A 19,213-nucleotide genomic window follows, 5' to 3' on the forward strand; every position below is an offset into this window, starting at 1 on the left:
ACACCGTAATAGTTAAAATCACGTAAAATCAGTAAATACCTCTTTCGCCAATACCAGAATGCTTAAGTCGAGGACAACTTGAGTTAATGTTTAAATGTTGTATGTCATCTAATCTAACGAACTAGCGAATTATACCACGAATACCTACTAAATAGTCAGGACAATAAAAAAATTTAATTCATTTTGTATAGTAAACATTCACTGATTGGAGACTTACAATAAAACAGGTTCAATGAGTTTGATGCTATTTTACTGGTATGAAACAAATTATGAATATCAGTTGGTAGTAATTGAATGTCACTGAAAATTGATAACTGTTATTTTCCGATCACGATACGTATATTGTGTCATTCATATTCAAGTCTACGTATTAACACACTTTTATTGTTTACTTATAATTACAACTTCTTAGAAGTTGTTGGCGCCCACAAATTAATATTAACTGATTCGTTCTTTTGCTTTTATTCTATAACTCCATTGGAATGGGTCTAAGTACACTTGAGTTATTCAAAGTCAAATCAATTTATACTAATCAATAAATGTTTTGACAAAGAAGACCCGTTTATACAGTAGAACATTGTTAATACGTGATTGTCGGGACTGAGATAATCAAGGATTACCGAATTTCACGGACTAGCGATTAAAAGCCCGGAAGGTCTTGTCAAGTTTCTCAGACACTGGCTTGCAGCTGGGTTAAGGCCAAGGTCATGTGACATAATATCTCCCGAGGCTTACTGCGCCTTGGCAGCAGATGGATAAAAAATAGTAAACTCCCCATTATTCTTGTTAATTGGGACCCGCCGATGCCCGGATAATTGAAATCCTGTAAAAACAAATAAACCCGGATAATCCATTCACGGTAAGGGCCGTCTTAGAATTAGTGTCTTGGCTTAAAAAAATACGGCACTGCCTAGCCCATGGTGTAAAGAAAGGGAGGTGAAACCGTCCGGCCGCCCAAACTCGTCCTCCACTGCGCACTACGTCACCTTGGTCACACCGCCCGGTCTACACGCAGCGCGCTTACGGGAATACGACGCACAGACTGTTCATTTACAATCATTTGAATAGTGAGAGTTACCACGAAGCGTAAAAATACTTTGCTACGTACATTGTAAAGCATGCATTTAGAACATACAGTTTAAATAAATATATTAGTATCAAAACATGGGGTTTATATTAATAATAAAATTTATCTAGATACCGCAATGGCCATAAATGTCAGCACTGTCGAAAAAAAAAATTGATTTTACATAAAACGACACAGAATTGTAATGGGAATTTGAATGAAAACACTTCGAAAATATTTATTATGAATATTAATAAAATAGAGATAAAATACATTCAGGATGCCGGCAACAAAGAATGATACACACATATTAAAAAAAAAAAAAAAAAATGGGTGCTTGTACTTATGTACGCGCGTGAGAAGTTATACCTACTTCTTTGACATCATTAAAAAATAGTTTTTAATTGCATGCAAATAATTAATCATAATAAAATAATAAAAGGGCTGGAAAAAGATAGGAAAAACAGTCAATAAAGTTCAGTTTAAATTTGAAAAATTAAATAAATAAAATTTAGAGAATAATATATATATATGACATAATTTGTACTAAATATTGACGTCCCTCGGCTTCTGGTCTCTATTTCCCTGTTTACTAGAAATTCCTGTTATGCCCGTACTGCTCTCGTCGGAGAGGTGTGGGTCCAGGCCGACGTGGCCGGGACCGGGAAATGCGGGACCTGGAGGGATGGTGAGGTAGAATGACAGGTAGATCGAAAGGACCACTCGATGTTGATCGTTCCACGAGCTCTTTTATTGCAATCAGAGAGCTTGCCGCGGCCTGGCGGTTCCGTCGCGGGGTGCGCGCCCTTCCCACGAAGACCCCGGCCCCCGAAGACCGTCTCGTACGGCCCACTCGTCCCGACGCGTACTGGCAGTTCTCCCACGTAACAAAGTTCCTGATATCCAACTGCTTCGCAAAGGCACGTGACGCGTGCGCGGTTCTTACGTACAAACTCATAACGTCGGCGATGGTGCAGCAAAGAGTAACTATGTCCCTCACAAAGACACGTGATGCGTGCGCTGTGCTTATGTACTGACTCGTAATGTCGGCGAAAGTTCAGCGATGCGTATGTACTTACGCGTCCTATAATGACCGACTCGTGACGTAACTCGTAACTCATAACTCGGACACCCAATCGCGTGGGCGGCATAACGTAGGCAGCGCGGCTGCTGCGAATGTTCGTACTGTGTCGGTGTCGCCGGACCGTGAGCTCGATAGACCCGTCTCACGATCAGCGCGCGCGTCCGCCGCTGCTCGAGTCCTGAGTTCAACTGCTCTCCCCCGCCCGTCCGCGGGCCGTCGCGCGCGGGCAGCGGGGGAGGGGAGGGGGAATCGGCCGGCGTGGGAGAGCGCCACCCCTCGCGACGCGGATGAGCGCCAGGCCGCGCTTACATATAGACACTGCGACACGTTTACAAGAATTAAAAGATTATTACACGATAGTTAATACATTACAGTTACATTATTTACACCCTTAAAAAGTCACGGTCATTTGGAAAGAAATATATACACACAGAAACATTTACACATTAACACTGGCTCACTGGCGTGCTAGGGCGCACGCGGGTGCGTCCCTGGCCGATGCACAACACTGAGGAGACACTGGGGAAACAAGGGAGGACGTTGACGAGGCATAACGGCCTGAAGGAGCCGAGGAGACACTTGGGTCGACGTCAATATTATAAGATTCTTAATTTTAAATATTTATTATTGATTATTTAATATTTTGAAAGAAAATAAATTAATTTAATAATAAATTCAAAAATTTAATTTAAGTTTATTCATTTTTTTAATATTTATTATTTTCTTAATTTTTATATTCACTTTTCATTTTTATCAAAAAGTTTTCATTAAATTTGCTCATTTATTTTTATAAATATTTATTATTTATTCAATTTAATAATAAATATTAAAAATTAATATTTTTTTGATGTCTGATTTTAATTATTATCACAAATTTTTTATTAAATGTTTAATTAAATGTATTTCTTTATTTTGTAAATATTAAATAGCCAATAATAAATGTTCAACATTAATAATTTAATAATATTTAGTATTGATAATATTAAAGAATAATATTTTAATTTCTATCAATAAATAATACATACGGATAGTTAATCTCAATTATATTGGAGCACTTGAAAATGTATATAAGCACAATTTTTTTACTAATATTTACGAATAGTAAATAATAATAATCAAAATATTCAATTTAAATCACTACTGAATATAATTTATTAGCACATATTATATAATTTGCACTTGTATGAAACTAAAACATGTGTTGTGAATGTAGAAACTAGAAACATGTGGATAAATATTATAAATATGAAAACAGTGATCAGAGGTGACTAGCGTGCCAACATATGCGACTAATAGAGGTTCAATTTATATTTTGTTGTTAACTTTTTTTTAGACTTAACGAGCGGTTTAGCGGGCAGCTTCAACCTGTTAATTTTGTGTTACAGTGATGCGCGCACATCTTAAAATTTCACTCTCATCATTTTTTCATAACGCGCCTAAAGAAGTATAACTTCAAAAATCTAATACAAAATAAAGGTTTTTTAAATACTTATTTGTAATTTACATAACCATAAGCGCTTTTGATTTATTTACTAATTTTAATTTTATTTAGTTACAAACAATAAACAAAAAGATAAATAATGATCAATAATATATTTAAAAAATATATTTAAAACATATTATTAAACCAAATAGCTCTACAATATTCAGCAAAAAACAGCTTGCAGGCATTATGCTGAGAATGTACTGAGCGATTGTCCCTGCAAACTTTATTTTTAAGTATTTAAAATGGCAGTTTTTTTTAAATGTGTTAAATGCTATTTAAGGCATAAAACACAAACTCTTAAACAAAATTGTACCATTATCCAAACGCTTGAATGGAAAAAAATTGGCAAAATCAAAAGTTAATAACAATGAATTCATTAACGTTAATTTTCATTATTATGTGTAAACTAACAAAATAACACAACACAAGCAGATTGTAATGCCGAAATCTTAAAATACCTTTAGGTACCTAAATAACATATTATTAAAATCAGTATGATCACATGTAACTAGAGAAGTAGGCTTTTCACTTTCACGCAATGCATTTTAAGCGGTATTTTGCATTAACATTATGATGTTAAATACATATGAATAGTAATGAAATAGTAATGAAATAAAAATGAACTTCTTCCAAAGCCTATACGAATTCATTTAAAACAAACATATTAGACCTCAAATTTCAAAAGTGGTTGTATTTAAGCCTGTTTCGATTCTGTATATTTTATAATTAATATCTCACAGTTTTGCGTGTATATTTAATTATATTTAAACGTAATGATATAATACGTCCTCCCCACTCCATTAAAGAGAACATTGTGAACAATAGAAAAAATGTGCATGTTTATTTTTGATGTATAGGGGGTTCACATTCCTACTTTTATTCCATTTGTTTACATGCATTGATGAAATATTTTTCCTCCTTTATTAATGCTACACAAACTAGTGTTTAGGTTATTTCTATAACAAACAATAAAAAAAAATTTTAATTGAAATAAATTCTCTAGTTCTCGCTGATGCCCGAACACACAAACATTTTAAAAACCATTTATTTGAGTTTTATTAATGTATATATATATATATACGTTTAAATATCATTTAATAAATTCATTCAATAAATAACCTTTTTACCATGAAAGACTTTTTTATTATTATAAATAATAACTTAGTATTTAGCACAAAATATATTCCTTGACCTAATATTAACCTACAGTTAATCATACAAAAAAATAAAAATAATTACTCGTATCATAAAACAAGTAAATTTCTACTTAAAATCACGTTTGTTTAAACTTAAATCTGCTAACACAGAAATTGTCCTTCCTTTTGCATACGTTCACCCACTTATTGAAAAAATGTTAATTTTTTTTAGAAAAGAAAAATATTTAATGCCAGAATCTCGAGTCTTTTTGAAATGATTGTGAAATCCAAACACTGCACAGCCACATAAAAGCACTCAGGATTATGTAAGCACCAACAATAACAAAGGTTCGCACGAGACGCAGATGAAATGGATGGATAGCCCCTGGAAGAAGAGCGCTGGCTACAACCAAGGTGACGTAGCGAGGGAGCGCATGGAGGGGGAAAACCTGCGCAAGGTTTCACCTCCTCTTCCTTACACCATGTCCTAGCCATTAGTTCAAGGTCATTTACAACAGCTGAAGAGAGAAAGATAAGATCGTGCTGACCTTGCACACATAAATTTTGGGTAGGCCCCTCCCCTCCCCTACCATTCGTCCAGCCGAATGCCAGCCAGACACGTCACTCGCCAGGCGCCTGCCATGCATTGGCGGGTGGAAAGTAACTCAGCAGCACGTGAAACAACATTCAAACAAACGGGAGACGGGAAGCCATCACAGAGTACTGTCCAGCACCCCCAAACTCAGTCACTCACACCGAGATGCGCAACGCACTTAAGAAATTGACTAACACTGGCAAAGGCTACAGGTAGACTGAACACTGAATGGTTCAGCGCACGCCGGCGCCAGACATGTGGGGGAGGAGTGGGGGTGTGGCGCGAGACAAAGGAATGCAGGACCTTGAACGAGTCTGCGCACTGGGATTTTCCCTTTGTCAGGGTGTGGCCAAGATATTGAGTGCCGTGTTTTCGGGACTCTACTGTATTTAAAAGGAAATAAAATGATGAGGGCCTCCTTAGTTGGCCCGCTGCCCATCTGCCCATGTGATGCCAGCTTCACCATGTCTTGTGTTTAATTTATGGACTGATTAAATATAAGAGTGTTATGTATTAAGTAATTATTATTAATAATTAGGTGTAATACTATGAATTTTGTAAGGAAATAGCATTAGCAAAAGTATTTATTATTACTTATACAGTTTGATTAATGAACACTTGTCTAACAGAAATTTGTTAAAACGGACACTATATTTTACTGTCTTTAATTTGGTAAACAGATGCCAAACATGTTACTGAGGACATTTCTACATTGCAAAGTATGAATGAGCGTGGTTGGTATTACTCTTGAATAGCCTGTATACACCCCTACACGCGTATTCAAGCACTACACTGCGTACACATGTGAATAATTCTTGCATGCACGCATAATGATTATCGAAGGATGACACAACTGTTTTAAAAGCGCGTCTGCGTATTTTTCACTCCGCGCCTGTCAAAAAGGAGGGTACAACATGGCAAAAATATTTATGATACTTGTAACACAGAAAACAGCCCACTCACTCCTTCCATCAGCCCCTTAGTTCCTTTATGACGAGTTGATCTGAGCAGGTTCACCGATTTGCTGGATGGTGACATACACAAGCATTCTTTTCCAAACAGTTTTGTAGCCAGCCATTAGTCCTTTGCCACACAGGCACTGTGCATTTGTGGTGTGTCAACCCAAAATAAATACAGATTTATAGTTTGTTGTGTTCAGTGAAATATTATTGAGTGTTTGATTTTATGTAGCAGTATTGATTACAAAAGAACATAATCTGCCATTAGCTACGGGAAGAAGAAGAAAGGTTTGCTATCGATTTTCCCACCTCCAGTGTCTAACCACCCTTCCACTAAAGGCATGTGAGGGAAAACAGCAACTTGTCATGAGCACTCTCTCTCATTTCAAATTGACTTACACACACTAGTGTCGTAAGAGTACCATGGTCAGCCCGTGAATCTACTGATGAGGTAGAAAATATCTTTCTAGGAATTTGAAGGTTTTTGTTTACACTCACCTGGCACGAGTCTATGCCAGTGCAAACTGTGCTTTGCCGTCACCATACTACAACTGCCGAATAATTGGGGACAATATTTTTTCGTTTCACGGCTGTGCAACTGGTGGATATTTACGAGTGTAGTTTCCTGACGACGGATGAACCACTGTCCAAGGTGAAAAGAATTATAAATCATGGTCAGTGAAGTTACATGCCGGCCACGGTACCACAACATCAGGAGTGTCTATAAAATGGCCTTTACTCGTGATCTTTCTCTCACCCTCGCTCTTGACAAAAGTATCAGACTAATCTGTTTACAACCTTCATGCTTGCGTTATCAAAGCTCTAAAGGTTTTGACTTTTTGTCCGTGTTGACATTTTTGAAAGGTTTAGGAACAAAACCCGAGAAACAAACATTGTTCCTTATGGGAAATAGTGATTTAATAACCGGACATTTTGCTTAACAGACAATATTTGGGAATGTAACCTGTCCATTAATCAAGGACTTACTGTATGTTAACTGTAGCGAATATGCTAAATGGCGGCCGTAAATAAAGTGCAAAATGACAGTTAGTTGAAACTGGTAAGAAACTTTTAATTATCAAAACTAAGAAACAAATAAATATGATTTTAAATGTTATTGACATTTTGTAGAATAATGTGTTATGTTATGGGTTTATTGTGTATTAAATTTAAATATGTAAACAAGCACACTCCTGTGTGTAAGGGCGATAAGTATTAGAACGACAGTGACCATAGGTCAGTCAAGAGCAGGCGGCTTAAGGCAATGGATGTACTTTGTACATGAGGCCTTTATCTTATTTCTTTACTGATTTAACTGAAATAGACCTTCCATATATTTAACCTTTTCATTAACCTGAAGGAAGTCCTGCCGAATTTTTTCCCCTGTGTTAGGGGCAGCTTAATTAATAATTATATCCTTTGGGATTTTTAAATGTTTTCTGTAGCACCATAATAGTGTAGCTATATAAAGTGAGTAAAGAAATTTCAACAGACATTATTATGAAGTGAGGCATTGCAAAAAAATTACAGTTAGCTTAAGGTTGCTAGTTTCATGACTTATGGCACCACTACTGTATAATCCAGGACTTTTCCATGACTTTCATGACTAGTCCTCCAGGTACCTCACTTTTTCCTGACTTTAGTGACATCCGTGAACTTTAGAACACCCTACTGTAACACATTGCACCTAAATGAGGAACTGAAGCGGTCAGCGGGCAGTGGTGCTTCAATACACCAGGAAGCCACCGAATCAACAAGGCAGCTTTAAATGGCCTTATTGGGGTTGGGGAAGTGGGTTCCTTGCTATGTGCATTGAGCGTTGCTCCAGGGTTGCCAACAACCAGGAAATGAGTTCGACGACTGTGTTGGCACACCGCTGCAGTGGCTTAATGCACTTGTGTCACTCATAGACAAGTCGAGTGACAAAGGGGATCAAATCAAAACTAGTAAAGCCTACGAGTACTTATGTTATAGATAAAACTCACTTCAGAGCATAACAATTCCACAATGCAATTGCTGCTGGTTTATACTTCCATCAGTAGTACTGTTACAGCATTGCTCATAAATCAAACCAAAGCAGATAGAAAGTTAATCACGCTAAATGCTACCAGTTGTAGCAAAGAGCAAACCACGCTAACTGCTACCATTTTTGTAACATTGCAGCAGTGTAGGTAAATAAGATTAAGTACATAAATAATACCATAAACATTACACACTGCTGTAACAGTGGATCTTTTAGTTTCACAAGGACATGAGGAATGAACAGAAACAAGGTGTGATTCCATCTAAAAATAATTACTCCATATTTATTTAAATTATGAAAATTATAACAATTCAATGAGATACAAATATATAAGAGGTATAAAATGTGTTAAAGTATAATTCGAATTACACAATTCAAAGAGCTCTCGGATATGTTAAAATTACGGGCCGGCCCTAATTAGATTATTAAAGGTTTCATTTAATACAAATAAACAAATATAAAAAAAAATACAAAGAGGCAGAAACAATCCCAATGTAAGTTCTTAAAGTCCAGAACGAAAGTTTTATATAATTCTTCTCTTCAAACATAGTAATTTAGATGATATTCCAAAAGTTCATAAATATTGTAGGACCGGAGGTCGGATACTCGCTGGCCGGAGTCCAGCAGTCAACATGGCGTCAGAGCACCTGTTTGTAGGAGAGGGAGTGTGCGAAAATGCGGCTAAGTCCGCATCCGGCTCTTGGACTCTCGGATTCGTGGATTCGTGGATTCGTGGATTCGTGGGTTCGTGGATTTGTGGACTCGTGGACCCTGCCTGCGACAGAGATCCATTCTTGCGAATAAGACCTGTTTGCAGACAGTCCCGAAAAACATTGGCCCAAATACCTGAAAAGGGTGGGGGGGGGGGGGGGGGGAATCTAGCGAGGAGGAAATAAACACTCACCAATGCAGGGTGGGTGATGCAGTCACTCAGGGTGGAGGCGCGCATTGGAGTCCCGACACACGCAACGCGATTTTTAACCAGAATTCCATCATTTAATATATTATTTAAATAAAACCAGAAAAAGAAAACTACTCTGTAACACTCTGACTATGAAACTCTACTGGCTGGCTAAACAATTCTATCTAAATTAGGGAGTTCATCCCTCGTAGTCTGTTGACTACATGGTACAAGTGACGGCATTCTTCTTGGCGGAGACAAGTGTCAACGATTACGGTAGTACCAGCCAGAAAGGACCCGTGCGCCGATGTGTCTGTGCGCACGGAAAGTCTCTTAATTAAAAACTGTGTTCCACCCTGGAATAAAGGTTGGGGGTAGGGGTGTACCGAAGATAGCCGAAGATGCCCGAGGGGGGGGGGGGGGGGGGGGGAAAGAACAAAACACAACTCGATGGTTTAACTCGAACTTCGCGTGATCACAGCGCTTTCTAGAGGGCAACTCCGAAAACAACCGCCTATCGACTCTAGCCAGGTCGAGGTGGTGATGCCTGTGTTCTTATGCTGTAGCCAGTGCTGCGCTCTGGCGGCCTAACTGAGAAGGGGAATGAAAGTATTCATCTCATACGCATAGGGAGTGCTGATGGCCTTTCTCTGTCAGCCACGAGGTGCTTAGTTCTAAAGGAGCTCGTTAGATGGCGTGGGTGTCTGCAAATCGCACCGCAGTTCTGGTGGCTAAACGGCCTTGACTCAGGCCACTCGCCCTGCTGGGTTCATGAACTGTCAATGACACTCGCTAGGAGGCGGGTTAAGAGGGGGAGACTAAACGACACCACTCGGCATGGGAAAACGCGTCCTAACGTGACTTTCTATGAGTGAACCTAAGACGTATGCGTGACGGAAAGAGCTGGTCTCAGCTCGGCTCTGAGAAATGATAACTCGTCTAGAGCTGTTGTGTGCAAATTTAGATGCAGGCCCCGGGCGTGGCTGCAAGTGGGAGAAATGTCATCCGGGCTGCTAACGTCATCTTAGACTTGCAAAAGATCAGATTGGTCCCTGAGATAAGGTGCCTCAGGCCACTGCAGCAAAGTTTAACTAAGTAGAGTACACCAGCCTAACAAAGTGTAAATCACCCTTTTGTAACCAAATTATATAGAAAATAAAATTTCCAAAAATATTTTTAAATTATAATGAAAATTTAAAAAAAAAACGTGCCAAAATACCTAATTTCCGGCACAGTACATCAATATGGTTAACACTGCAAACCATCAGTACACTTGCCTAATCAATAAACGCTGCAAGTGTGGCGCACACTCCTAGTGTATGTGTAATTTATTGATGTGCTTTCATTTTTTTTCTTTGCTGTCATTTAACACTTACCTGTCTTAACTCCTGCCTCCTTCAAAACCTAAACTGCGAGCAACTAGTCAAATAACTGGTTGATGGATGATATTGCCTTACCAAAATTCCGTAGCATCGTGACGACATCGTGACAGAAAGTTGTGCTGGTTATTGCACCAAACAAGAATGAAGCGTTCCAGTCCCAAGCGTAATGGTTGTCAAAGAGAATCATCAGAATGAAGGCAGTAACCACTGACGAAATAAGAAATCCTGGTACACCCACTAATAAAATCTGCAATTGGAAACATGAAATGATCAGTTTCATCATTTCAGCACTTAAAGAATCATTACAAAAAGTTCAATAAAGAAATTTTGATTAAGTTTCAATTCATCGTTGGTATATTTGTTGGTGCATGTAAATACATGTTTGAAAAAATATTTATTATTTTATGGAAAAAAAACCTTCCACACTTGCTTTTGTATTAGATATTTTATACTAACTTTTTAAGAACAAAGATTATGATAGAGTATGCAATCAATTAATATTTTATTATCACAGTTAAATTTGTGACATCTTGTTTGTTGGTTGAAAAAAATTATTTTAAATCTATAATCTTGTCAATGTTCAATTTGTGGTCACCAGCGACCCTGCAGTACAGCAAATAATTAAAAAATTTTGTTGCATGGAATTGTAAACTAATATTTTTAATGAAAATTTCAAAGTTATATAATTTAAAGTCCATACCTGCAGGTATTAAAAAACAATAAACCTTAAAGTGTAATAGTTGATACCGTATTTATAATACATTAATGTTAATATTTGTTAACAAAATAAATATATTTTATCTCCACAATAAAGTTTTGTTTTTACAAACCTGCCAAAATATCCGGAAAAAAGTATAGCCATCCATTGTATAGGCTGTCCTGAAATTCAGAGCTGGCAAGAAAAGAAGCAGCAGCATTCTTGGGTGAATGTCAGACACATCAGTGAACATTTTGGCTGCATCACTATTTTGGGTTAACCAACCATAAAAAAATCCCAAAGCAATCAGGCCTAATGGGCAAGGCATATGAGGAATACGAGAGAAAAGCAGTCGAACAATTGACCCTGTCGCCAGTATCAAGAGCAAGGCAAACAAAACTCTTGGCGACACATCTGGAACAAAAAAATTACTCTATAAACAATATATAATTTTAGGCAAGCCCTGTACTCAATGAAAAATCATTCAGCCAAGATTTAAACCTATAATTTCATGAATTATTTGCATAAAAAAAGCACCAAACAAAATATTTAATCACAAAATAATGAATACTGAATAGGCTACAATGAATCTGAAATGAGCAGGGCTAGGTACTTTAGCACGACCCAAGGACCTGGTGAAAACCACTATCTTGAACTTTCTTCATCAAAATCTAGGTTAAACTGATGCTATTTTGAAAAAAAAAAATTTATAATTTTGATCAAATGACCTTGAACTTTGTGAGTTAAAACTTGAAAAACTTCAGAAAATTCCTTATATGAATTAGACACATTCTAGTAAATTCAGGTAAATAATGCAAGTTAATTCATTAGTCGACTTGACCATCTATGATCTCTGTATTCAATTCAATTCAATATTAGCAAAAAAATTACAAAAAGATTCCAAAAAAAGTTTAAAAACATAATTAGAAATCCAACCAACATGACTGAAAAATTCTTTAACTTGACTATCATTTTAGTGACAGTTTTAAACATAACTTTGTTCAAGTTTAAGATAATCTAAAAAAAAACTAGTTGATATATCAGAATTATTAAAAACAAATATATTTACAAAATATTTTTAATCACTTTGGATTCATATCTCAATAAAAAAAAATTTAAAAAAACTTTCCCCCACTTCTCTGTCTATTACTGTAAAAATTAGGTAATAAATAAATATATAAAATATATATTCATTTATTACCCTGCCCCAACACTATTCCTACACTTTACCATTCAAGTAGTGTATGGACTGAATATCCCATCTATTAAGTACCAAATATACACATAAACACTGATAAAATCAAGTAAAGCAATTCATGATCCTGAAATATTTGGATTTTTCACCAACAGCCATCTAAATAAATTAAAGGTAATACTAAAAAAGTAATATAAAAAATTTGTTTACTGAATTTCATAATAGTATCTGTCAGACATTCATGCAAGTGCATCAGCAATGCCTGCTTTCAATTAACCCTTATATATTAACGTAATCTGTGCATCACAATGAAAAAAAGCGCCCAAAAAAAATGCTGTAGTATTCTGAAGTTTTAATGACAGTGTGATTCTACAATGGTTTACCATTACCTACCTTCTACAGAATGGAGTGAAGGCAAAAACACCTAGTCCTGCAACCGGGAAAGAAATTTTTCCAGAAGTGAAAAATCCCTGACCTGACTAGGAAAGGAACCAGGGACCTTTGTCTCACTAACCATTACCCATTAGCTGTAACCACTGAGTCAAAAGTTTGCACTTCGGAACCAAAGACACACAAATAAATCAACAAGGTTCCAACACTCTTGATCCAGACCATTTCCCTGAGTTTTCCCTGTTCAATGAAACATTTTTTTCTCTGTCTTATAAATGAATCTTGTAAGATAACATGCATTCAGTGAACTACAGATACTTAACAAAACACATTTCAACCCCACTGACGATGCACAATGCACAGTCATCATTTCCAGCAATGCTATGCAACAAACACTGCCTGTGTCTAATACAAAACCACACTATTTGATCAAACTTAGAAACAACACATTAGTAATTGTGAGCATGTGAAAGACAATCAAGATTTTATCAAGCTTTAAATCATTAAATTAATACAGAGTTGATTGATCTCTTATGAAACACATGAGTTTTTAACAATACACATGTATATGATAAACATAAGTGTTTTAAATTTTTTTTGTAGTTGATGTTTTCTGTTTTCTTTTAAGCTGCTGCTGCTGCTGCTGTTTAAATAATTTGTGTTTGTATTTATTTTAGTTTTCCATTTGTAAATAAGTGTGTTTGTTGTACATATGTTGTGCCTACCACTTAAGTTTCACACTGTTGGTATGCATATAACAAATAATAAATAAATAAAATACAGACTGGTTTTAAGTCATTAAAGGAATACACTAGTATTCAAAATTAATAATCCACTTTGGTAACTAATATTTTGTCCATTTCACTGTGTTTTACAGGTTTAAGACACCTTTTAAATTCTCTGAACTTTCCCTGTCTGTGGGAACCCTGATAAAAATCATCTCCATAAGAACACTGATTTAAAATAGGACTTCAGTCACTTATAAAAAATATATTTGATCTGAATAACAATGTAAACTTGAACAGTAAGTTAACATAATTACAATATTGAAATCACCTACTCACATTCAATTTCTACTTGAATATCTGCATCATTCAATGCAGTAGATAATTTTACAATTGAAAATGCAATCAAAGTCCTTAAATATTTCATTTTTATACAAACTCAGAAATACAAAACTTTGTGTGTTATAAAGTTTTTTTAACACCATAGAGAACACAGAACAACGAGGTTTATAGCAAAGATATATTTCATAGACCCACTATGGCACAACAAACCATAGAACGTATGCAACAAACTTGAGGCAAAACCATACAACTAAATAATATTTACCATGGAGTTAGGAATTGTCAGGAGATGGCATGCTGTGACGTAGTTGAAGCCACATGCTACGTCACCATCGCCATATTGTACCTGCCCAAAACATTGCGTGTTCACCGCTTATCATGGTTACGTGCGCTGCGTTTGGGTGTACAAATAGAACAGATAGAAAGATTCCTGTGGTGACATTTTATCAGTGAGTACAATTTTAATATTTTTGTCATTGTAAAATCTGAACAAATACTTTATACAATTTTTGTTTTACTTTCTATAATCAGAAGTCGACTCCTGCACGCGGGCATGCATGCGCGTGGAAATTGTTTGTTTGCTTTTAAAATAATAATTTTGTAAAATATGTCTATAAAGGGATTGCATGCCATGTAATTTATATGTTATAACATTAATATCCGGGTGATACGCACAAAGTAATTGATAACGTCTCTTCAAATAAAGTTTTTAACCTATCTCTGTACATCGGGACGAATAATAGCTTCGTTTTGAATTGTAATCTTATTTAAATTTGTCATTAGATTTGCTTAATTTAGTTACTAGTTTTCTAGTCAAATTAATATATACGACAAACAATTGGTTAGTTAAGTATTAGGTTCACAAAACAATTTTTAATGCGTATCTATGTATGGAATAACGTAAGTTGTAAAATAGTAACTATATGAAACATTTATGATTTTTTTAAGATAAGAACGTAGGTGTTCATAATTAAGCTGGATTATAGCATAAAAAAGAATTTTGTTGAATTAAAAAATGCCAATACAACTACTCACACCATTTTACAGTATTGTTTATCAATATAACCTTACCAGGAACTGTTTATACAATTTTGCAGAATTTTTTAAATGTAACTAACCTAACAACCTACTCACCCAATTTAATAGTATTATTAATGTAACTAACCTATCCTACCATACAACTCTTTTTACAGTACCTAATTTTAATAGTGCGATATGCAAATAACCACTTATCCAATGTATGCTGCAGGAGAGTGTCCCTCCCGTTAGACCATTCTCCACTGCTTGCTTCAGAAGGGCTGTTTTTACTGACTGCACTGTTCTCTCCACTGCTCCATTGGATTGGGGGTGGAACGGTGGTGTCAACTGCAGGTTGATGGCATTTGCCTTGCAAAACTGCTGAAATTCCTCCGAGCGAATCTGAGGCCCATTATCCGCCACCAGGTTTTCCGGCAAGCCATATGCTGCAAAAGCCGTTCGCAACTTTTCAATTGTTTTCTCTGCCACCGTGCTCTGCATTGGCCATACTTCCACCCACTTAGAATAGGCATCAACCAAGATCAACAACCATTTTCCCTCCCTTTCAGCAAAGTCCACATGCACTCGTTCCCCCACTCGACAAGCTTCCGGCCACGGCACCCAAGACTTCTGTGGTATGCCTAGTTAGTTGGCAGGCTGTGCATTTCTTTACTGTATCATCAATCTCGTTATCCATACCTGGCCACCAAACATAACTCCTAGCCAGCATCTTCATCCGCACTACTCCCGGATGACCCTCGTGCAACATCTGCAACACTGTTTCTCTCAATACTTGTGGAACCACAACCCTGTCCGCCCACATAATACAATTATCTTCTATCGCTAACTCATCCCTTCTGGTGACATAAGGTTTCATACTTGCCACCTCATTATGCTGCGGCCATCCATACATAGTATAGTTTTTTAACCTTTTCAAGACTTCATCCTTTTCCGTTTCCTTCACAATCTCGTCCGCTTTGATTGGGATGTCCCGTTGTACCAGGAAAACTGTTTGTTCCACTGACTGCTCGTAGGCCAGTGGTAACCTTGACAAAGCGTCCGCATTACCCATGTCTTCTCCTTTTTTGTATTCTTTTGAATAGTTATAGGTCGTCAGGAGAAGAGCCCACCTCTGTAACCGGGCTGCGGCCAAAGATGGAACTACCTTCTTTGGTCCAAAAATCGTTGTCAACGGGCGATGATCCGTATACAGCGTGAAATGGTGACCATATAAGTATTTGTGGAACTTCTGTACTGCAAAGATGATGCTCAACGCCTCCTTCTGCAATTGGCAATAACCCTGCTCCGCCTTGGACAGGGTTTTAGACGCAAAGCAAATGGGCCGTTCTGTGCCATCTGGCATCCTGTGCGACAATACTGCACCCACTCCATATTGTGAGGCATCACTAGCTACAATGAGTGGTTTCTGTGGGTCAAAGGGCACTAACACTGGTGCCTGAAGTATCCATTCCTTACTTTCCTCAAAAATTTGTTGACAGTTGGCATCCCATGTCCATGCTGCTCCTTCTGCCAATAAATTGTACAGCGGTTTCAGCTTGCCTGACATTCCCTGAACAAATCTGGCATAGAAATTGATTAAGCCTAAATACACCTTCAACTGTGTCACTGTGGTAGGTACCGGTGCCTTTTGAATTGCCTCTTGTAGATCGTCCGCTGGCCGAATACCTTCCCTACTTATAACATACCCCAAAAATTTAACTTCTTCCTTCAAGAAATGGCATTTTTGTTTCTTAACCTGTACACCCTGTTCTTGTAACCTCGCCAACTCTGCTTCTAGTCGCTCCAACCCCTCCTCAACTGAACCCCCCGTAATCAGAATGTCATCGAGATACGCCACCACTCCTGGAATACCCTGTAACATCTGCTCTATCACCGCTTGAAATATACCAGGAGCACTCGACAAGCCGAACGGCATCCTACGATATCTATACAGGCCCCTATGGGTGTTCACTGTCACCAATTCCTGTGATTCCTTCCCCACGACCAACTGCTGGTATGCATTAGACAGATCCAGTACACTAAACACCCTACCATTAGCTACGGATGCAAACACATCATCAATGCCTGGGAGTGGCTGGCGTGTTAGTTCAATTCTAGGGTTCGCAGTCCCCTTAAAATCTGCACAAACTCTTACCTCGCCGATCACCTTTGGGACAATGACCAGTGGGCTCGCCCAGCTGCTGTATTCCACTTTGTCCAATATGTGCTGTTTCTCCAAATTCTGCAGCTCATTGTCCACCTTGTCTCGAAGTGCAAATGGTACAGTCCTTGCCTTGAGGAAAATTGGTGAAGCCCCCTCCTTGAGTGTTAAATTAGCCACAAAATTTTTAATTTCTCCAAACGCCCCACTAAATATTCCCGCATACTTATCCAGCAGCCCCCTTAGCACTTCCTCCTGTACCCGCCCCAGATGTCTCTGGCTAACACTAACTGCACAAATACCGTTCCAGTCCAACTGAATATGACCGAGCCAATCCCTTCCCAATAGTGATGGAAGCCGCTGTTGACCCGAGTCCACCACTAATAGCTGAAGTCGGCTCCTCTGTTCCTTAAATTCCACTTCCACTTGAGCACCCCCTTTCACTGGTAGGTCATCCCCAAAATATGTCCGCAGCTTAGCTTTACTAAACTGCAAGTTTGGCCAGTTTGCTAAGTATGTTTCATTTGACACCAACGTTATTGCCGATCCGGTATCCACTTTCATCACCAGTGGTTTACCTTCCACCCTAACCAGTACCTGGTACCCCACTGAAGCCACCCCCTCCGGGTGCTGTACGTTAAACAACTCCATCACTTCCTTTCTATGGCCATCACCTCCTCTGTTCCCCTCAATGGGCACCCTTGAGTCTTGTTTTGCCACCCCCCACACTGCTGCCACCTTCTGCTTGCGACATTTCTTAGCCAAATGTCCTACCTTTGAACAGGTGTGGCACTTATATTGTGAGTATGGGCACACTACCGCTATATGCTCCCTACTACCACACGGATAGCATTCCCGTTGACCAACACTAGTTCCAAATGCTCCCGTCCCCGGCTGATGTTTTTGTTGCACCCGCACATTATACACTTCTTCCGACAATGCCTGAGGCCCGGAATTGTTGTTGTGACTTTGAGGAACATGGAACAGTTGCTGTTGTTTTTCCGCTTGCTCTAGTGTCGTTGCCAATGCATAGGCCTGGTCCAACGTGTATTCTGCTTCAATTAACTTTTGTTAGATATTTGAACTGCGCAGGCCGCTAACAAATTGGTCCCGCAAGGCCTCCGGCAAAAACGCGCCAAAATTGCATGTTTGTGCTAAGTGCTTAATGGCTACTGAGAACTCGGATATCGATTCGTTTCCTTTTTGAATACGCCCATGGAATTTGAACCGTTCTGCAATCACGAGTGTCTTTGGGCTATAATGAGTTTTCAATATTTCTTCTAGCTCTACGAACGACTTATCTCCCGGTTCACTTGGAGACACCAAATCACACAAAACCCCGAACGTCGTCTTCCCGATCACAGACAACAACACCGCCACCTGTTTCCTATCTGGCACCGAATTTGCGTCAAAGTAGTGCCGTAACCTCTTCAAATACGTCCCTATAGTATCTGAACGTTCATCGAACTCGTCCATACGTCCAAACGAAGCCATTCTTCCGAGAAACCACGAACTTATTAAAAAAAAAACCACCTCGTCGCCAATGTTATGTACTGTGCTTGTCCGCCATCTTCCTAGACTCGGAGTCGCCAACATCGGAAAACCCACTCGCTAATTCATCTATACTACACTTTGTGCAGTAGATTATTAAGTAAAAGCATGATATATATGATGAGAATAAAATCACAGTCTTCTATACACATAATTTCTGCAACTTCAGAAGTTTTTGGAACACTTAAATTAATATTTAGAAGGTGGAAACAAGCAGAAACACAAGAATTTAAAAGGTTGTAGAGGATTGTTTTGCGTTAATGCGTTTTGGATAGTGTATAAATGAGCGTAGAAACTTCATTATTTTCTTATTTGTGTACATAATAAACTTGGACTAAATTTAACTACCAGATTTTTGTAGACTGACAGTCTTCAAAACGTAGATAGCATTCTTTGCTTTTCACATAGTATGGGTGGATAAGTCACACAATTAGCTGAGGGGATGGTTTTTCATGCTTCCATTGCAATGCTAAACAAAGTAAAATAATCGCTGTGTTCGTTAC

The 19,213-nt window shown here is 38.0% G+C and overlaps 1 protein-coding gene across 10 annotated transcripts in view; it reads right to left on the reverse strand.

Annotated features, from left to right (window-relative positions):
* LOC134546194 (sodium/hydrogen exchanger 10-like) overlaps nucleotides 1–19,213 on the reverse strand; it is a 405,401-nt gene that overhangs the window by 197,054 nt on the left and 189,134 nt on the right. For 4 of the 10 annotated variants that reach the window (XR_010079097.1, XR_010079096.1, XM_063388789.1 and 1 more), the window contains exons 1-3: nucleotides 13,979–14,133; nucleotides 11,463–11,743; nucleotides 10,708–10,879 (exon numbers count right to left, since the gene is read on the reverse strand). Coding sequence is in view for 5 of the 10 variants with exons in the window: in XM_063388789.1 (XP_063244859.1) it covers nucleotides 10,708–10,879; nucleotides 11,463–11,743; nucleotides 13,979–14,066 (541 nt within the window). In the remaining 5 variants the exon portion in view is untranslated. Of the gene's footprint in view, nucleotides 1–10,707; nucleotides 10,880–11,462; nucleotides 11,744–13,978; nucleotides 14,141–14,262; nucleotides 14,328–19,213 lie in introns of those variants that run through there. The other 6 variants (XR_010079099.1, XM_063388800.1, XM_063388799.1 and 3 more) reach the window with 4 other exon arrangements.

This window comes from Bacillus rossius, chromosome 1, assembly GCF_032445375.1.
Source record: "Bacillus rossius redtenbacheri isolate Brsri chromosome 1, Brsri_v3, whole genome shotgun sequence".
NCBI classification, from domain to species: Eukaryota; Metazoa; Arthropoda; class Insecta; order Phasmatodea; family Bacillidae; genus Bacillus; species Bacillus rossius.